This window comes from Balaenoptera physalus, assembly GCF_965194825.1.
Source record: "Balaenoptera physalus genome assembly, chromosome: 6".
NCBI classification, from domain to species: domain Eukaryota; kingdom Metazoa; phylum Chordata; class Mammalia; order Artiodactyla; family Balaenopteridae; genus Balaenoptera; species Balaenoptera physalus.
In genome coordinates this window covers 48,203,972-48,225,053 of record NC_138885.1, presented here as the reverse complement: position 1 = coordinate 48,225,053, position 21,082 = coordinate 48,203,972, and the positions used below count along the sequence as shown (strand labels likewise).

The following is a 21,082-nucleotide window of genomic DNA, read 5'->3' as shown; positions in this document are numbered from 1 at the left end:
TGGGCTAGTGAAACTAGTGTTGTAGTGTAAATGTTTATTTTAGCCTTTGTACAAGGTCTTAATAACCGAATGTTAGAGGAAAAAACTATATAGTACTTTTATTTCTTTATGTTGCATTAAATGTGTCTCATGGAGACTTTATTCAACTTGTCAAATAAGTTTAATTTGTTTACCTCAACAGCAAATAATAATAACACATTATTTTCCTAAATAAAGCAAGTGTTTATTTAAATTGTAAATACAATGTATAAATCTCTCTCTAGTTTTACTCCCAAAAAGGAGGAGGAAGAAAGCCAACCAGCAAAAAAAACATATACTTGGAATACAAAGGAGGAAGCAAAGCAAGCATTTAAAGAATTATTGAAGGAAAAGGTATTTATAATAGAGATTTTTATTATAAGTATCTAATAAATGAAATTATCCTTCAGTGCAGTTTGTACCTTGATGCTTTTATTAAAAATACTAATCTTATAAACGGCTGTGACTGAAAATGAACTAAAGTTGTCTTTTTTCTTTTTTTAACTTTGAGAAACTGACTTTCAACCAAAAAGAATGTGTAAGGTACTACCCAGCACATTCCACCTCAGTATTTAATAGAAGGTTTTTTATTCATAAAAATTGTTCTGTCTTCTAATCAGTAGTCTGAGGAAGAAGTATTCATGGTCTGTTTAAATTTCAGTTTTTCTTTTTAGTCTATAGATACATTACACAGATTTGCTTGCTTCAGTAAATTATTTTTTAGACCTTTTTTCAAACTCCTGCAAAGGGAAGTGGTTGATGTTTGCAGTGAGTATTATACTTTGTTCCCTGTTGTATGACTTACTATATTTGTGTGAAATTTTAACTTTTCATTAAATGATTTTCAGCGGGTACCATCTAATGCTTCATGGGAGCAAGCTATGAAAATGATCATTAATGATCCACGATACAGGTAACAGTTTGATTTTTTTATTTACTTTCCACCTTGAGCAAACCACGCCTAGAAAATTTAAATTATGTAAAATAATACAACTTTTCACTCCATGGTCTTCTGTTATTTTGGATACCAATAATAGAGTTGCTTTATGTCTGATAAGAACCAAAAAAGTTAAAAGGCTTGTCATATAGTCTGGGCACCCTGCTATAGATGTTAGAATTATTTTTAAAGTAGAAATTATTTTCTGTAATTATTTGCTATCTTTAATAACTTACTGACATTTTCTTAATTTGTGAATGAAATTTATTGATTTTTCAAAGCACTAACATTTGATCATCTTACCTTCATTTAGTCTTATACAATATTTTTCTATTTAGTGCTTTAGCAAAGTTGAGTGAAAAAAAGCAGGCCTTTAATGCTTATAAAGTCCAGACAGAGAAAGAAGAAAAAGAAGAAGCAAGATCCAAATACAAAGAGGCTAAGGAATCCTTTCAGCGTTTTCTTGAAAATCATGAAAAAATGACTTCCACAACTAGATACAAGTAAGATTTTTACTGATCATGGTGTATGTTTACTGTACTGTTTCTGTGTCAGACTTTTTACCAAGTGCAGTAACTAATCCAGATGTTCATTAAAGCTAAATGATTGTGAATGTGACAGTTTCATAAGGTAAAAGATAAATCGGTAGTTAAATGTGGAATTTATAGACTTACTGAGTTATTAATTAGGGACTACAATAAAAAAGGGAGAAATACTTTATTTCAAAGTGAAAGCTTGACTCCTTTCTCCTTAATATAAGAATTCAAGATGCAACGGGGGGAGAGATATGGGAATATATGTTTATGTATAGCTGATTCACTTTGTTATACAGCAAAAACTAATACACCATTGTAAAGCAATTATACTCCAATACAGATGTTAAAAAAAAATTTAAAAAAAAAAGAATTCAGATTTTTTTGTATTTGTGGAATAGAAATAGGCTATTTTCATTATGTATAGCATTTTTGAAAATTTACATTTATATAGCATTCTTATTTTTGGAATGCTTTGTTATTTAAAATTGTGAGTAATTAATTATTAACATCTTTGCAATAAGCTATTACGTTCATTTTCCTTATATGTTTTCTTACTTTCCTCACTTTTCCAGAAAAGCCTTAGTGAAGAACTCTTCCATTTCTTTCAATAGTCCGATTTTATCTGTTAACTAAATTTCTTACAGTTTATTGAAGTCTGTAATTTAGTTCCATGGGCAGTTTGGTAGTCTCTGTCGGTACCCTGAGAAATAGAGATAGTCTTAATTACAAAACATCGCTCAATTGGAATTATCTCCTCTATCTCTAAAGGAGAAATCAAGGCCTAAGCTGTTTTGTTCTTTTTCTTAATTATCCAAAAGTTTTTTTTTTTGAACCAGTGAAATCACATCTTTTTTTGAAACAAAATCAACAAAATTTATACAAAAGTTTTCTCTTATAATACAATCATGAACTTAAGAGTGGGAAAGAGTGTTCATTTGGTGATATTAAATTTAGAATAACATTAAAATGGTTTAACATTTTTATGGTATAGTATAGAGTAACATTTAATCTTTTTAACAAATAGAAAAGCAGAGCAAATGTTTGGAGAGATGGAAGTCTGGAATGCAATATCAGAACGTGATCGTCTTGAAATCTATGAAGATGTTTTATTCTTTCTTTCAAAAAAAGAAAAGGTATTATTCACTCTTACTAGTGTTTATTGATAAAACAAGATGTTTCTTCATCCTGTTTAGGAGTTACTTTATAACATGTTCATTTTCGTTTATCTAGTTTATATGGTGCAACAGATCTATTTATTAGAAGTTACATTTAAAAACAGCTCCTATAATAATAAGTACTGATGTGAACATAGTAGGTAGAGATTTGTGCAGCTGATACTTAGATTGTCATTAATTGGCTGTCTTATGCCCACTTTGAAAAATACTTATATTTAGCTTGTTGGTTTGAAAAAATACTCAGTGTTTTTGCTTATAAGGCATTTATTTATGATTATTTTACAAGAACAGCAGTAATGTGTAATTGTTACCATTAAAATGTATTTGTAAGATAGTGTTTTAAAACACTAAAATACTATCCTACAAATACATTTAGTTTTGCTCATGTCTGTTTTGTTATGTACTAAGTTGTATGCTATCCAGTCTTCCAAGAGACTTAAAGAAATGTAAGTATTATTGACAAAAATTTGAACGTAGCTGAAAGAGGTTGAACACATTATCATTTACCTGTTGTGTGATTTGTAACTTTCGTTTGGACAGTGTCTACAATGCATAGTTGTGAGAGGAGAGATTTTGCGAGGGGGTGAGGGAGGTGGGATTCCAGCTTTAGAAGAGAGGTTAAAAAAAAAAATTGAAGGTAAGAGCCAAGCAGTTAGGCAAGAGCACTGGAAAGGTAAAGAGTGTTGATATTTAAAGTAAATGGGTAACATTTGAAATTTGGACATCAGAATGTGAAGAAACCTTCACTAATTGCAGTTTATATGTCATACTTTATTTGAAATTCAAAACATATATTCATATTTTTGATTTAGGAGCAAGCAAAGCAGTTGCGAAAGAGAAATTGGGAAGCCTTAAAAAACATACTTGACAACATGGCTAACGTGACATACTCTACCACTTGGTCTGAAGCCCAGCAGTATCTGATGGATAATCCAACTTTTGCAGAAGATGAAGAATTACAGAGTAAGAATGATGACTAAGTGGAAGGAACAGTTTTTTAAAAGTTGTCCAGCAGCGAAGAGAATGGTCACTTTTTTTATGCGATCACTAACTGAATTTTACATAATTGTTTGTCCATCCTTGAAAAGCTGTTTTGTTTGTTTCCAAATAAATAGGATACTTCTTTCTAATTGAGTTTTGTGATTCAGGACAAAATATTTTCCCCAAAATCTGAAGTTAGCTTTATCAGGTATTCTTGAAATATGTTTATTAGGTCAAGCCTGAAATTGTCCTTTGCCATTTATATGTGACTTAGTGGGAACCAAATTAATAACCACATTTTACTCATGTTGTCCTCTCGAGGTAATGACTTTAGAGATATGCTTGCAAAAGGCAAAAAATGGATTAGCATTATTTTACAGTAAGCTTCCCCAAGTTCTTTTTCTGATCTACCTAGTTGCTTTTTAAATTACAGCTTTCTTGATTATCCTTCTGAATACCATACTTCAGTAAGTTTGAGGGAGGGCCTAGAATTCTGTATTTTGAAAAACTCCTTGGGTAATTCTGATATTGCTGACAAATTTATCACAACAGTTTTATTTTCATTTTATTACTTGTGTCGTATGTGTTGTCTCTGTTTCATCCTCGGATTTGGGGGCTGTGTTTTAATGAGGTCTTTTTGAAATTTTTCACATGGGAATTCCCTGGCGGTCCAGTGGTTAGGACTCCACGCTTCCACTGCAGGGGGCGCAACAGGTTTGATCCCTGGATTGGGGAACTGAGATCCCACAAGCTGCACAGCGTGGCCCAAAAAAAAAAAAAAAAATTATAAATAAAAGAAAATAAATTTTCCTTGAACACTTCCTATTTAGATAATTAGAAGTCATATTTGAGTTTAAATATAAATATTTTGGTAAAACGAATTTGAACTTTGTAGGGAGTTAATGCAAATAAGTAAACTGCTTTCTTTACTGATACTTGACGTTTTAATTTTTTTTAACTGAAAAAAATTCTAGACATGGATAAAGAAGATGCGTTAATTTGCTTTGAAGAACACATTCGGGCTTTAGAAAAGGAAGAAGAAGAAGAAAAACAGAAGAGTTTGCTTCGGGAAAGGAGACGACAGCGTAAAAACCGAGAATCTTTTCAGGTGATTTTAAAAGCTCTGTTTTCTAGCTTAATTGTATAATATGGTTAATGACCTGTAACTGTGATGTAAACAATTTTGAGAATCTTGATCTCAGATCATTAACTTGGCCTCTTGCAGAGGATCCATACAAATTTAACTCTTTAAGTTCTATAGTTAGTTATGAATCCACTTAAGGAGAGTAGCTATTTCAGGCTAGGGGAACATAGAAGGCTGTAGCAGATTTGGTATTTAAAGTGAGCACTGATAGATAAGGTTTCACTTGGGAAAGAGGAATAGATATCATGAGGGGAGACTGAAAATAAAATATGTGTGATGAGTTATTAGTACTAATTGACTTTTAGGTTCTTGAGAATGGTTTTGAGGATGGGCCATAATTGTTAAACACTATACAGAGGAGCTAAAATTACATGTTCTTTATATAGGCCAGTGGCTTATTTTGACCTCCAATTATCACTTCTAGTCTGTCAGTAATGGAGGCTGTCACAGAGCAATGAATTTTTGCATTTTATATTTCACCAAATTTCCATTTCAATAATAATTATAATAATAGCAGTTAGCATTGATTGCTTATTGCTATGCTTTTAAAATTTATAACCTCTTAATTTTTATGATAGCCTTATTTTATGAAAGTAGGTACTATTTTTGTTATGTCTTTTTATATAGGTAAGGAAATGGGCTTAGAGAGATGAAGTGACTTGCCCAAATTCAGCTACTGAGTAGTGGAGCCAGACTTTGAATCTATGCTGTGTTTTAATTACTGGGTCTCTTTCATTAAACACTGTATTAGGGTAAGTGCTAAGTTACAGTGACTTAAATAAGAGGTTTTATTTCTTGAAAGAACAGTTGTTTTGGTTTAGGGTAGAGCACATTGTCATCTCCTAAGGCAGTGGTTCTCAAAACTTAGCATGCATCAGAATCACTTAGAGGGCTTTTAGAAAACTCCCCATGGTGCCAAAGATCACTAATCATCTTAAATGCCACAGCCAATAGCATTATTGCAGTCTTCATTCCATAAAAACGTAACATTTACTACTCTCTATGGTTTCGTCTTAGTGGTTTCCCAAAGGATCATTCGGAGTATTGTTAAAACCAGGGACTGTGGAGCCTCACCCCCAGAATTTGATTCAGTAGGTCTCTTTTAAGTTGTGAATATACCTTTTAAAGGAAGTATAGTAGCAGAGGAAAATTACTGAGCTGAATATCTGAAGCAAAACATGCTAAGACCAGTTATATCAATAGTAATCAGAAACGATGCCAGACACATAAAAGCCATATTTTAGGCTTAGCAAAAGATGCTAGTGGGCTTTATATTAGGATTTCTGATCCACGTTCTCCAGTTTCAGTATTGACATTGTACTTTCTCTTTTATTTTCTGTGACCCAGATTTCCTTATTTTTGTTGTGTTTTACCTTATAGTTCTCCTTATTTTAAACCATTGCAAAAGCTTCATAAGAGACATTAAAGCTCAGTGGTTGCAGAAGAGTATTAATCAACCTCCTGAAAATCTGTTCTCCCCTTCCTAGGCACATGGCTCCTTATTTAAAATCTAAGTTTTCTAGCCTCGTTTGTAGCTACTTGTGGTAACGTGACTAAATTTTCAGCAACTGAATGTGAAGGAGACGAGTAGAACCCCAGCATCATTTTTTAATTAATTAATTAATTTTTTCTTTTTCTTTTTCTTTTTTTTTTTTTTTTGGCTGCATTGGGTCTTCGTTGCTGTGCGCGGGCTTTCTCTAGTTGCGGCAAGCGGGGGCTACTCTTCGTTGCAGTGCACAGGCTTCTCATTGCGGTGGCTTCTCTTGTTGCGGAGTACAGGCTCTAGGCGCGCGGGCTTCAGTAGTTGTGGCACGTGGGCTCAGTAGTTGTGGCGCACGGGCTTAGTTGCTCCATGGCATGTGGGATCTTCCCGGACCAGGGCTTGAACCCCTGTCCCCTGCATTGGCAGGCGGATTCTTAACCACTGGACCATGAGGGATGTCCCACATCATTGGTTTTTAAAAGAACTACCATTACAACTTCTTCTAAGCTGAAATGTGGTCATGGGGATAACATACCCTAATCATGCAGAGAAAGCTAATGGCCTCGGGCAGTTCTCTAAGTATGGGCCAGCATATCACTGTCTCTTGGAAACTTATTAGAAAGGCAAGCTCTCAGAACCCCACTGAGACCTGATGAATCAAATTTGGGGCAGGGAGGGGGACTACAATCTGTGGTTTTGTTTTTACCATTTCTTCACATGATTCGTTGAGATACCACCTAAGGTAATTTACCAAAAGTGGCAAATGTTGAGATTCTTTATGAAATAAGACTGAAAGAATTATAGTTAGATGTAACATTTAAGGTCAGTGACTGTCGACATCTAGGGGAAGTTAAAGAGTTGCCAAATAGTTTAAAGGTAAATAGAGGCAAAATCAGACCTTTCTCTGATGTTTTGATAAGACAGTTCAAGAGTACTCTCAGGGTTAAGAGTGTGGCTTTTCTTTGATAAGAGAGAACCAGTCAAGAGGGAGAGAAGAAAGAATTGAAGGATAGGGGTATTCTGTTATTAAATAAAATCTTTGAAGGTTTATTCAAGCACATGTGAGTAGTTACATTATGAACCTTATATAAGGAGACAAAAAGAAGGAAGGAGATGAGGGAAAAGACATATTATTGAGTTGGCCTGAGGCAGTGAGTGGTGTTCAACTAGTGCTTTTGTTGATGGTCATGATTTGGGGAGAAGTTGCTACTAGCATCTAGTTGGGTAGAGACCAGAGGTATTGCTGAACATCGTCCAATGTACAGGACTACCACCCCCCCCCCCGCCCCCGCCGAAACAAAACAAAACAAAAAAGTTTACGAGCTCCAAGATTTCATTAGTGCCAACGTTGGGAGCCTTCTCCTCTAAGAGAAGGAGAAATAACCAGCCTCAGCCATCTTTGAAGCTTGGTTTCCATCTTCTCCTCCCCTTCCCAAGGTGGGGTTAGTAAATAAAAGAGAGAAAGAGCCATACAGTTTTAGCATAATGGTTTTCAAACCTGAATTCACATAAAACTTACCTGGTGATTTTTAAGAAATAAATTACAAATATCTTTATTTTAATTCATATTTTCTTTAAAAAAATCTCAGATGATTTCTAATTTTCATTCAAGTTAGGACATTCACTACTGAAATGGATTCAGTGTCAAAATTCTATGACTTTTATCAGCAACCTAGAAGTGAAACAAATACTAGCAAAGCAGGTATGATGAAGTAGATTTTAAGATCCTAGAGAGCATCATTGAAGATGGTTTCTAAGCTGTTTTAGGGACTCAAAAGAGGGAGTAGGTGAAGAACCTCGGTTATCACACAGCAGGGGTGGGTTGAGCTCCCATTTATGTTGAAGGGTAAGGACGAAAGGATAGAAATTAAGTTTGAGGAAAAAATTTTGGAAATAGAGACTGAATTGACATGCTTATTCCCATTTGGAGAGAAGTGGTATATTTTACATGTCTGGTGTCATTCAGGACAGACTGAATTGACATGCTTATTCCCATTTGGAGAGAAGTGGTATATTTTACATGTCTGGTGTCATTCAGGACAGTGCTACCCAATAAAAATTTGTATGCCACATACATGATTTTAATTTCTTACTAATTTAATTAATTTTAGTAACCTTTTATTTCACCCAATATATCTAAAATATTGTCTTTTAATATGCAACCAATATATTTTTTTAAATTTATTTATTTTGGTGATAAACCTTCAAAATCATTGTGTGTTATATACTGCTGGCGTTGAACAGTGCAGGTATAAGAATTTTAGGAGCAGAATTTGGCCCCTAATTTAGGGACATTTATAGAATTAAAACTCCCTAAGGATTTCAGGAAGCAGGAAATGTGGAAATTACTGAGTACTAAAGTCCCACTATGTTGCCCTGAAAGTTGGCAAATAGTAAAAAAAGGATAAAGTGAGCATATAAAAATTTAAGTTATAACAGTAATATGGAAGAAAGGAAATAGGTTTTAAAATCAGACATGGGGGTTGAGTCCTAGTTCCCCACACTATATGTATGTTGCTTTAGTAAAATTATATATCTTCCTCTTAGAAAAGAAAATTAAACTAAAAAATCCTTCAGAACACATTAGGCGTTATGTTTAAAAACAAAAAGTATATTTTGCAGTAAATGTGCATGCACATTCTTTAGCCTCATCATTTGAGATAACATCCAGTGTTTTGACTTTATTTGTATATGTTATTTGCAAACTGGAAATGATGATCTATCTTAAGGGACAGTAAACTGAAGCCTGGAAAGGTAATGTAGCTTTTCAACAGTCAGCTTTTCTCTGAAGTCCAAAATAATTTTTTGCCTAAAAGCTGATTTTATTTTCATCAAAGAGCAAATATGCTTTGCACCTAAACATATTTGTGATAACATTGGTAGAAGAGTTTTAAATATAGCTGTTTTTAACATGTATTTTCATTCATGTTATACCAGTATTTCCAAAGTCCTTAAAGATGGCTTTTCAATATATAATGGGTTCGTTGTTGTTGTCCCCTTCCCCCAGATATTTTTAGATGAACTGCATGAACATGGACAGCTGCATTCTATGTCATCTTGGATGGAATTGTATCCAACAATTAGTTCCGACATTAGATTCACTAATATGCTTGGTCAGCCGGGTGAGATTCTTCTCTTTCCTAATTTGTAGTTATGATAGTTGGAATGGGCCAGAGGGAAAGGAGGTTGTGTTGGGGCATGGGGGGTGCTTTCTTTTGTTTTATAAACAAAAAAGTAATTGCAGCTCTTTGATTAGAGCTAGCTTTTGACTTCTTTAGTTTTTTCATTAGGATCAACTGCACTTGACCTTTTCAAGTTTTATGTTGAGGATCTTAAAGCACGTTATCATGATGAGAAGAAGATAATAAAAGACATTCTAAAGGTAAATAGTATATACTTGCTATTATTAACTAGGATACTTGCTATTAACTGTTAATCCGTGCCATATATTTTAAAGGGATACTGTGTTCCTTTGATTAGTGTTATTAATATTAACAAGATTTCTGTTTTTTAGGATAAAGGATTTGTAGTTGAAGTAAATACTACTTTTGAAGACTTTGTGGCAATAATCAGTTCGACTAAAAGATCAACCACATTAGATGCAGGAAATATTAAGTTGGCTTTCAATAGTGTAAGTTATCATATTTACTGTTATGAACAACTAATTAATAGTATAGTTTTTAATGTATTTGGCCAAAAATACTTAAGTTGTATGTAAGCTACTGAAATAAGGGAATAGGAATAGTATTTTACAGAGTAGTGGACACTTTTCCAGGGTAAGGTAACAGCATATAATGTACTTAGATGATGGCTGATGGTAAGCTTCCTTTCCTAAAAATAATTGGCTCTCTAACTTATAGATGATAGAATACTTAAATTAATTATAATGAATTATTTCAGTTAACACAGATTATACTATTATAACTGATTAAATATGTTTTCTAAAAGTTACTAGAAAAGGCAGAAGCCCGTGAACGTGAAAGAGAAAAAGAGGAGGCTCGGAAGATGAAACGAAAAGAATCTGCATTTAAGAGTATGTTGAAACAAGCTACTCCTCCAATAGAATTGGATGCTGTCTGGGAAGATGTATGTATACTTGTAAATTTTTTCCTTTACAACTGAAGATAAAAATTTTTTATTTCTTTCTCATAGTCACAGAGATAACTAGAGGAAAGGAAATAAACACTTTGAGGGGGCTGGGCTGTCACAGTTTTCGCTTGGTGCTATGATTCCTTTTAGTCATATTGGTATATATACTCTTCTCAGTATTCATATATTTATTCCATATCTGAATTTTTCAGATCCGGGAGAGATTTGTAAAAGAGCCAGCATTTGAGGATATAACTCTAGAGTCTGAAAGAAAACGAATATTTAAAGATTTTATGCATGTGCTTGAGGTAATTTTAGTTTTATCATAAGTGGCTGAAATATTACAAAATATATAAAAATTTTTTAAAAATTGAAGAACTTAGAATGATCAAAGTATGTTTCTTAAATTACACTTTTAAGTAATTTATACAAATGTACGTACTACCTGGGATGATTAGGGAATGGTTTATTCTATAGAAACTGCTTTTAAGTGAAACAAACTAAGCTTGCATGGGAATTTAAAGATCTGTTTAGTGGACACTTTTCATATTTGTTTCATACTTATACAGTGGTACAGAAATTCATCAATTTAGCAGTCAAATGGGGTGACTTAGTAAACCTAAAAAGAAATTAGAAACAGAAAACAGCTTTTAAGCACATTTCAAATATTATACTACATTAGATGTGTTGGAAGCTCAGAGATGTTCTGAAAAATAATGGAATAAGGTAGTAAGTTTTTGTTAAAATAATAAGTAATGATAAAATTGCAAGTTATTCCACTAGCTGAATTAAGGGTATTTTGATGAAGATTTCAGATGGGCACTTGTAGATAGTAAATACGCTAAATTGACCAATAATTTTTGAATAATATTATTTGCTGCCTATATGGGCCAGGCACTGTTCTGATTGTTTTACAGATATTACATATATGAGCTTAATCCTCATAACAACCCTATGAAGTTACAGATGAGCAAACTGAGGCAAAGAGAAAAAGTAATTTGCATGGAAGGGATTCCAACATAGGCTTTTGATTCCAGGGCCAATGCTTGTAACAAATATGCTGTGCTATTAGTAATAGACAAACCAATACTTTACAGCAAGCCGACGTTAGCACATACTTAATATTATAGTGCTGCCCATGGTCATTGGGCACAGCAGGTCACTTAATTGACTGTTGACTGTTGCATTGGATTTATTGTTCTTGTTGAATATCATTGTTGACAACAGTTTGCTCTGTTAACATGTCCCACATGTACCATATATTGTTTCCCAGCTGACTCTAGATCTAGTGCTGTTGGCCTATAGATCTTTTCTACTCAAAGTGTGTTTCAGACCAGCAGCATCTGTATTACCTGGAAACTTGTTAGAAATACAGAACCTCAGGCCCCATCGGCAGAAATCCTGTATCAGAATTACCATTTTAACAAGATTCTCGAGCACTAGAATGTACATTTAACTTTGAGAAGCTCTGCTCTAGGTGGTTTCTTAACATTTTCCCCCAATTCAGCAATCTCCAACAAGATTCTTTCATGATCTGTGCTGGGGGGTATTAGTGGTGAGGTCATAAATGGAGCAAATGATGGCAGCATAGGGAAGAGCTGAACATAGCAGAATAGGATTTGGACCCCAATAATGTGGGCCTTGAAGTAGAAAAGGGAGAAGAGTTAACATTCAGTGACATAAAAAAAGAATGAGGACTGCCCTGGCGGTCCAGTGGTTAAGGCTCTGCGCTTCCACTGCAGGGGGCGCCAGTTTGATCTTTGGTCAGGGAAAAATCAATCTGTCAATCGAGAGAGAGAGAGAGAAAGAGTCCCTGAACCAGATTTTCTGTTTCCACTTACTTGTAAACTGAAGCAGAATTTATTTTCAAAGGCTTAGATATGTTTGGGGGCAAGGAGTTTTTACTGCAGCATTTCCCCTTCCCTACTAGCCTGATAATTATTTTAGTGAAAGAGTTAAAATCCACAGAGACAACATTTCCTTTTCTGATTTCATGTGTAGTTAGATTGCCTTTGGATATCTTAAGCTTGGTTAGGAAGGGAATGCTCCTTGGGTGAAAAGAGCTGATTTTGCATTTAATTTCTGAGACCAACCTCCTTTATGGATGATTCTGAGGTAGTTCTTTATTTCAGTGCTGAGCCACGTTCATCAGAAAAGCCATGTATGAATATAATTATATTTTGTTGTTTTTGAAAGTAGTGTAACTATTCTGCAGATTATACCTTTATGGAGGGTATCAATTGTCCCTACTGTACCCACACCATTCTCATTGCTTAAAAAAAGTATTTTATTAATACTTCTAAACGTTGTGTTTAGATGTCCAAATGAGTGGGTACAGGATAGTTAAAGTGTTCTCCTCTGTTCCTTGTTAAGTGATAGTAACTCTTTGCACCATTTCAAGGGGGGAGTACATCCTAAATATGCAAAATGAATGCAGTTTTACTCTAAGAACCTATTTGTAAAGCTTTTAAAAATTCTCCATGATCTACTGTCTAAAGTGTGAACTTCTGAAATTTTTTTTCGTTTGCCCCTGTAGCATGAATGTCAACATCATCATTCAAAGAATAAGAAACACTCTAAGAAATCTAAAAAACACCACAGGAAACGCTCCCGCTCTCGATCAGTAAGGAAGTTTATTAAAAAATGGCACCATAAGTGTATTGAAATATTTGTTAGCATCTTTATGAATGAAATTATTTGTATTGTGTAGGGGTCAGATTCAGATGATGATGACAGCCATTCAAAGAAAAAAAGACAACGATCAGAGTCTCGTTCTGCTTCAGAACATTCTTCTAGTGCTGAATCTGGTAAACATATCTTTTAACTTGATTAAAATCATTGACACTTGGATGTCCTCAAATTCTGACACTTTTCTTTTTGTGCTGCTTAGAGAGAAGTTATAAGAAATCAAAAAAACATAAGAAGAAAAGCAAGAAGAGAAGACATAAATCTGTAAGCAAACTCTTAATTTTTACACTGTACCTAGACTTTTGCCCTTCACTTTCTTAGTGGCAGTAGAAATTTCTGTCTAGTCCGATGCAGTCAACAGAGTTTAGGTGTGTACCTAAACTCAAGAATTTCATAGTTGTTGTTCACCTTAATCTTTCATTAAAATCTTTTGGTGAACTTAGAAAAAAAAAATAACACAGTGTTAAGACTCCCACTCTGGTTTTTTATAGTAATCTTAGAGAAAGACCCAAGAGTGTGTGTTTGTATATATATATATTGAGCTGTTGTTGAGAACCACAAGTTTAAATGTTTAAACTTTTTCCTCTACCCTCAGCTCTTAATCTTAGGTACACATCAAGATACACCTAATCTTAGTGATGAAGGCACACTTAATTTAGTGACGCTCTTTTAGTGGTATTTTACCCTATCAGAATGTCATCTTTCCCATAGGAAAGACCAACTTCATCTCATGAATCTTGGGAATGTTTTAGAGTCCTTGAGGTTATCGATTCACATTCCACCACTCTAGGAACACATACATACTCTGTTATATGTGGGTATTCTTAAATATTACCTATATAGGGACTTTTTTCTAATGGAATGGTTTCTTTATCAAAATGCTGACATTGTTTTTTATTTACACAGGACTCTCCAGAGTCAGATGCTGAACGGGAGAAGGATAAAAAAGAAAAAGACCGGGAAAGCGAAAAAGACAGAACTAGACAAAGATCAGAGTCAAAACACAAATCACCTAAGAAAAAGACTGGAAAGGATTCTGTAAGTATTTAGAATTCTTTCACCTCTGCATTTTCAAAGTACAAAAATGTCAGCTACTTTTCACACACAGTTTTCTAACGTATGTTATGTGATCATGAACGACCCAATTTAAGCATCCTAAATTTTATATTCCTTAAAAAAATAACATGGCATTCTGTAACAGTTGTTTAACCCACTAAGAAAGGATATATTCTTCTGCTTTGTACATTCTCACAAAGAAATACCAATGGACATTGTCTACCTAATTTAAGAATATAAACTTTAAGAGATTCAAATCAGGTTTTCCCTCCACCATGTCCACAGTTGTCATTGTTACTAAATCCAGTTTCAAAAGGTAGCTTTCCAGCAGCTTTTAATCATTGGGAGGGAAGAGATGAGGGCAAGTAGATAGGAGACTGTAAGCCAAATCTAATGTTTTATTATCAAATTACATAATTAGTCTTCAGTTTCCCCTGTATGTGTGTTTGTGTATGTATGCCAGAGCACAATAACACAAGCCTTCTTCACCTTGCCGTTCGTTCCACAAATGCTGTGGGCTTAGCAAGTATAATGCCTCTGAGTTACCAGTTGAGAGTTTAAATTGTGTAGATAAGCCCTGGTCTCCCTCTGGATATTCTCATTCAGTGGGAATAGGGTGGAGGGTTTTTTTTTTGTTCTTGTTTTGTTTTTAAAGCTGCACTGGTGAGTCTGATGCACATCCTTGGTGAGGAATGATTATTTCCTCTATACTTACTTAGCAACTTAATAGTTTCTTCTTCACAGTAGGTTAAATGAAATCCCTGCAGGGGGAAGGAAGATAGGTGAAAAATCTACTTTTGAAAAGTTGCTTCTCACAGTTGTTTTGGTTTTTTTGTTTGTTTGTTTTAAATTTTTTCCAGCCAAACTATTGTCCTCATAAATCTGGAATGTTTATCTGGGCACAATAGTATGCTTAAAGCATAATACTTTCCTGTAATATAAAACACTTACAGGACAACCTAGAATCGGAAAAAATAGCAAGGAATATAATACTTAGGAAATGAACACCCAGCTTCCATTAAATGGAAACAAGATGTTTCATATTCAGTTGTATAAGAGGAAGAAAAACTGGTACGTACTATTCCCCCGATCTACATATTAATGTAAACTGAAAGTAAACACCATATAAAAGTCTCATTCTAAGTTAAGTGTCTCCCCTAATGTAACCAAGGAGTACTTAGTTAACAACCCATTGGTAGGCTTTTAGGAAAGAGATCAGTTTTCATACCCTATGATGCATTTGTTTTTGTGGAAGAGAATCCACATAGATGTGGATTGTTTTTTCAAAGGTTCATTACTACTTAACCTTTTGAGTACTGACACAAATATAATTGTATTCGTTGTCTTTTCAGGGTAATTGGGATACTTCTGGCAGTGAACTGAGTGAAGGGGAATTGGAAAAGCGTAGAAGGACCCTTTTGGAGCAACTGGATGATGATCAATAAATTATACCAAATATGTTTACAGTATGATTTAAAGTCTAATTCAGACCAGGGATTCTATTTTAAGTTCAATTGAAATAACACTGGGTTTTAATTATATCACAGAAAAAAAAGTGCATTTAAGTATTGTTATTGTGGACTTTATAAAAAGCAAAGGAAATTGAAAATAACTTTTGATTCTGTATCAAGAATCATATTTTCATACAGTCGTAACTGTCTTTCTGTGACCCTTTCATAGGGCACTGCAGAATGGATTAAAGGTGGCAATTTACTGATAACTGCAGGTGTCTCTACTTTGTTCTAAAGTCTAAGTCATGAAGTGATTGATTTGATTTACTTTATAGAAGTTGGATTTTGAAGATATATTGAAAATTTTTTGATATCTAGTAGTACAAAAAAAGCACCAGCAACTGATAAAACTGCTTTTTTGTGCACTATCCAACTGGTTGAAGCCGATGTGATCTTTTAAGGTGAACTCAGACATAGGTGTTCTTAATGGAAACCTGGTAGACCCTTAACTAAACTATAGTGGTGCTATTGAGCACTACTATAATAAAGCCACCATTATTTTTTATGAAACATCTAAATACATTTTAAAAAGGCTATTGTGAGGGCATTATTTTGAAGTGATGTTTAAAAAGTTAACATCAAATCAAATTGTAAATTAGCTTAAATATATTGCCTTAAGGACCTACTAAAGAATGTGCCACCAAACTTTAAGTGATGGTTGCAATATCCTTGTCTAAAACAAATCAATGTTGACTTAAACGATTTCTTTAACAGTTGTCTTTTTCTTTTTTTTTTTTTTAAATCCGATCTTTCTCTTACTTTTTTTCATTGAGGAAGTCTTTTACCTTCCCTCCTCACTGAGAAGTACTGACTTCGTGGTACACATTCTAAAGCATTTCTGATTTGAATATTTTTGTACATTTTTATCAATTATTAAATCTTCTCTTCTAGTGTGTACTAGTATTTATTTCTACTTAAACTGCTCAGCTCTAAAAAATTGTATGATCCTTTAAGGGTTAAGATACTAAAATCCCTGAAATTTTGCTTTATCTAACCCACATAGCTAAGTTACTTTCCTTTTTTAATATTTAAGAATATTATAAATCAGTGCATTTGAGACCCCTGTATTTGTTTTTGATCTATGAATTTCCTACAGAATACTCTAAGAAAGGCAATGGTTTGAAGTTTAGAATACTCTTTACATGCTAACTTTTGAAGGTTGGTAATGTAATTTATACTATTTTCCTTCAGTGCAGGAGATTTTTTTAAGTAAATAAGTAAATTATCTTAGGTATTTTTTTATTTTGGACACTTTGGGCAATCCTATTTCAGGTTGGGATTCAGAAGAACAAAAAGTTTATTTTATTTTTCCTTCACCATCCTAATTTGAAAGTGGGACTGACCAGGATGACTCTTTTTCCATCCCTGCCTCCTTTGTTTCAATTAAATCTAGCATCCACTGTTGAAAGGCTCAAGGCAGGTTGGTGGGGGGGGGCGGGGAGGGGGTCCTGAACTTTTCTCGCTGCCAGGTCATTTTTCTCCTGTGAAATATGACTGACATGACTTTGTAGAAAGTGAGAATGACTATCTATCTTTAGAAAATGTGAAGTAACCAATTGCTTGCTTGAGGTTAGTCTCCTATTGTATATTAGAACCAAAATATATAACAACAACTTTGGCAACAGGGAAGTTGCCTAGACTTAATTTTCAGAGGTCCCTTCGTAATGCTAGTTAATATTGCTAATCATGTCAGACACTTGACATGGAAGTCAGAGTAAAATATGCATATGATATTGGCAGAAATACTAGTGATGTTTCACAAGAGAATGTAGAATCTTTTAATTACTTCCATGAATGATGATTTTTTTAAAGTACAACTTTAAAGTTTTGATTTTTCTATTTAAATAAAAAGCTATTGATGCGGTTTAGCATGTCCTCAAATTAGATTTCTTATTTCTTATAGAGATAACTGTCTTATCACAACCTTAGATCCCTACAAGACAATACAAATTCGTTTCCTTATAGTTAACCCATTAAAACTATTTGACCTAAAAGCGAAACTGATAAACAAATTGTAACGCAAAATACAACATCCTTGTTATAAAACAAGTAATTGAAGTGACTATAATCCTTTATTGATGCCATAAAATGATGCTTAGTTGCCAGAAAGATACTATGGCCTGAAGGTACAGGCAATGGGAAGATTTTTTTTTAAAACAAAGAGTTGTGTGTGAATATTTTTAATCCATTTGATTAGGTTTCTAAATCTTCAGTCTGATAAAAGTTGAAATGTCTTGGAATATTGGTTCAAGTTGAACAGATATGTTCAAAATGTGTTCAAACAGGAAAGCGTTGTTTATATTAAGATAAGGGGAATTTCTGCTTTTTAGTTAAGCCTCAGACTTTTAGGTAAATGTTAAGGGCTTATCTTCCCTCACTATCAATCATTAATGTTAATGAACTCTTGGATTAAATTCACTAATACATTTAATAATATCATGCTTAATAGTCAAAATCCAGAGCCTCAAATATTTGATGTTTTTATTCCTCCCAGTACATAATTCCTATGTGGGAAAATTGAATTTGTATGAAAAGTTAATGAAGTATAAAGAATTCTTTGCACCTTTCCCAACTGTATTTAAACAACATAATACTTCTGAATAAAAGCAATGGTCCCAACATTTTTTTTTAACACAGTGACGGCATTTCATTATCATTAACCAAAGGAGCTTCAGCATATAGATTATTCATGGTTTTCAACAATAAAAATACTTTTTATGCCTCCCAGTAAATTTGAAAATGATCAAAGTATCACAGCTATTTCATCTCTTAATTTTTGCTAATTGGGCCCCATATTATACAGCTATAAAATGAAAGGGATTGGCCTAGAGTAAAGCAATCTTAATTCACAGTGTTAAGACTGTAAAACTTCTTGAAATATCTGTGTACATTTTTCTGGAAGGATGGTCCATAGTTTTCATTCAGTTACCAAAGGGCCTGCATCTTGTGTTAAGAAGCATTTGCCTAGATGATCCTGGTTTTCTTCGCATGTTAATGGTCCACTGAGTGCTGACTAGGCAGCCACTTTTATTTTTGCATCCAGAAAGGGGTAGCTTCTTTATATAAAGATTTTCATTTAAAACTTGGATACTATTTAAGAGAGAGCTGTTTCTAATCAGAGAGTATCCAGGGAAGAGTAATGAATGCTTTTTTTTAAAGAGTTTATAGGGTATTTAAGTATATTATGTAATTTAAATGTAAATTACAAAGCCAAAGAACTAAATAAGCATTTCTGAAAGCAAAATGAGGCAAAGGACGTTAATTCCTTATACCTTAAGTCAGACTTTTTCTCTTCCCTTGGGGATTTCTCTCTCTCAATACTAGGTAGAATTTTCTTTTACATTTTCTAGGACTCATTTTACATAAAGGAAAAGCAAAATAACGTCCTGAGTAATTTTCATGGAACTGTGTTCTAAATCTCATGCTATGGTTCTAGTAATGGCATATAGCAGTCTAATAATTCTTACCTTCCTTATTAATTTCTTACCTTGCTCTTAAGTTTTTCAATTGTTTTGATGTAAATGATGGTCAGATTTCTTGGGGGCACAGATTTCTGTTTCACTCACTGTTTTATCCTGTGAGTTAGAACAGTGCCTGGTACATACATAGTAGGCATTTACTGAGTGAATGTAAAATCTTAGTTGACAGATGTACTCATCCAGCATCCATGGTACTCGTCATCTGTTAAAGGGCTTGAAAAAGCATCGTTGCAATAAACCATACTAAACCCCAAACTAATTGAAGTACACTGAAGATAAGTTCTAGTGACTGTACCTCAATCTTAACTGTTACTTCAGAAATGTCCAAAAGCTTGTTACGTGAAAACATAAAACTTTCATGTGGTTTTTGAGTAGGAAAGGCAATCCCTTGTGATGATTTGAAACATACCTTCTTTCATATCATATTCATACTACTATTAACATAGTAGTAGTTTCAAAGTAATAACTTTTGAGGAACTAACATTTAGCTAGATAAGAGTTGATCTAAAGGCCCTAATGGACAAAAAAACCAAAATTCCTATTTAAGTTCTGAGAACTAATCATTTCAGGCTATTTTTGACAAAGGGGTGAATAATGGTGACAGGGCATGCACTTCAGTGTTCTCGGAGCTAACTTAAAGGTGAGGTGAGAAGTGAGCAGATTTTGCTCCAGTTACCCACACACTCCCCCCTAGCCCTCCAAATGTTACTTGGTTTCTCTCTACCCAGCTTAAGTTCCTTAACTGCAGATTTTCTGTGCTTTTTGAACTTGCTATATAAAAACTGCTCTTAGGATTCAATATGATCTCGTTCAAGGCCACCTCATTGTTAGTGACTGGTAACTGACTATTAATTTGATGGTAATTTGTGCTAGGTTTTAAGGTTGATGTTTGCATTTCACGGGAACTGGCTAACCTCGCTCCAGTTTTCATTCAGACTATGAAAGTGGCTGCCTAATCTCGCATCAGATTCAAACTAAGCCATTTCTTGATGCCCTTCTTTCATGCTGTTCTTTGGAGGTATCTGAATGTGGTATTTAGAAATATCTTTTTTTTTTTGGTCCTGCCTGCAAACTTTTTTGGTAGGTGTTGATCTCTTGCCTACCTCTGCAACTAAACTGAAGACTTGTTCTGAAAGGTGAGTAACAGGGGGAACAAGGTTTCTACTTTGTGTTTGTAATTACCAGATTTTCTCTTATGTTCATATATTGTTCTGATGTAAAGAACATCAATTACATAAAAATAGACCTTTTGTAAATAAATATAATTTATTAGAAAAAAATGGCATCTCTTACTAAGTTGGATTTGTGTCAGCTTTTTCCTTTAAGCACTGTCATATGCAGCAGTTCTGTGCTGTAAGATGATAGATGCCCACATTCTGTTTTCTCAGTGTAATATTTGCTTTTCTCTATAAAAAGATCAAAAAAAAGTTTGTCAACCTTCGTTCGCACATTTGTTTCTTCAAGTTATTTTCTTAGGAATAGATGGGGTATTTTAGAAAAAATGGAAGATTAATCCTTTGGTATGAAGTGGGCTGATAGTATATTCACCTGTGCACACATTTCTGATAAAAACAACTATATTAGGGCTAAGAATTTCATTATCAAATTTAAAATTAATAGATGTGAATTATAAAGCTAATATTATGAAAGTATTACAGTGTAAAATTACGTAATTCTACAAAATCCAATATGTTGAACTAACGAAGTCAGTGATGGATATCAAGTTCCATCATCTACTGAGCATTGTTGAGTCAGCAGGGTCGCCGGACATTCATTGCAGTTACTTTTAGTGGGTTAAAAGATTTATATTTTTAGTCACAAAGATTGGGAGAGGGAAACAAATGGGCTTAACTCTGAATCATTAGGAAATATCTTTTAAAATGGGTGCTGGGAATTCCCTGGCTGTCCAGTGGTTAGAACTCCATGCTTTTCACTGCAGGGGGCCTGGGTTCATAAAACAATCCCTTGTCGGGGAACTAAGATCC

The 21,082-nt window shown here is 33.9% G+C and overlaps 1 protein-coding gene across 10 annotated transcripts in view; it reads left to right on the top strand.

Moving 5' to 3' along the window:
- The window catches only part of PRPF40A (pre-mRNA processing factor 40 homolog A), a 54,120-nt gene extending 37,609 nt beyond the window's left edge, over positions 1-16,511 (top strand). For 5 of the 10 annotated variants that reach the window (XM_082464971.1, XM_082464969.1, XM_082464966.1 and 2 more), the window contains 16 exons: positions 264-372; positions 867-931; positions 1,294-1,458; positions 2,516-2,624; positions 3,479-3,629; positions 4,622-4,755; positions 9,282-9,396; positions 9,553-9,656; positions 9,789-9,905; positions 10,223-10,360; positions 10,576-10,671; positions 12,900-12,986; positions 13,074-13,170; positions 13,254-13,315; positions 13,958-14,089; positions 15,460-16,511. In XM_082464971.1, the coding sequence (XP_082321097.1) occupies positions 264-372; positions 867-931; positions 1,294-1,458; positions 2,516-2,624; positions 3,479-3,629; positions 4,622-4,755; positions 9,282-9,396; positions 9,553-9,656; positions 9,789-9,905; positions 10,223-10,360; positions 10,576-10,671; positions 12,900-12,986; positions 13,074-13,170; positions 13,254-13,315; positions 13,958-14,089; positions 15,460-15,552 (1,774 nt within the window). In that variant the 3' untranslated portion in view covers positions 15,553-16,511. The remainder of the gene's footprint in view (positions 1-263; positions 373-866; positions 932-1,293; positions 1,459-2,515; positions 2,625-3,478; positions 3,630-4,621; positions 4,756-9,281; positions 9,397-9,552; positions 9,657-9,788; positions 9,906-10,222; positions 10,361-10,575; positions 10,672-12,899; positions 12,987-13,073; positions 13,171-13,253; positions 13,316-13,957; positions 14,090-15,459) is intronic. The other 5 variants (XM_082464972.1, XM_082464970.1, XM_082464967.1 and 2 more) reach the window with 2 other exon arrangements.
- The last annotated feature ends 4,571 nt before the right edge of the window (positions 16,512-21,082 follow it).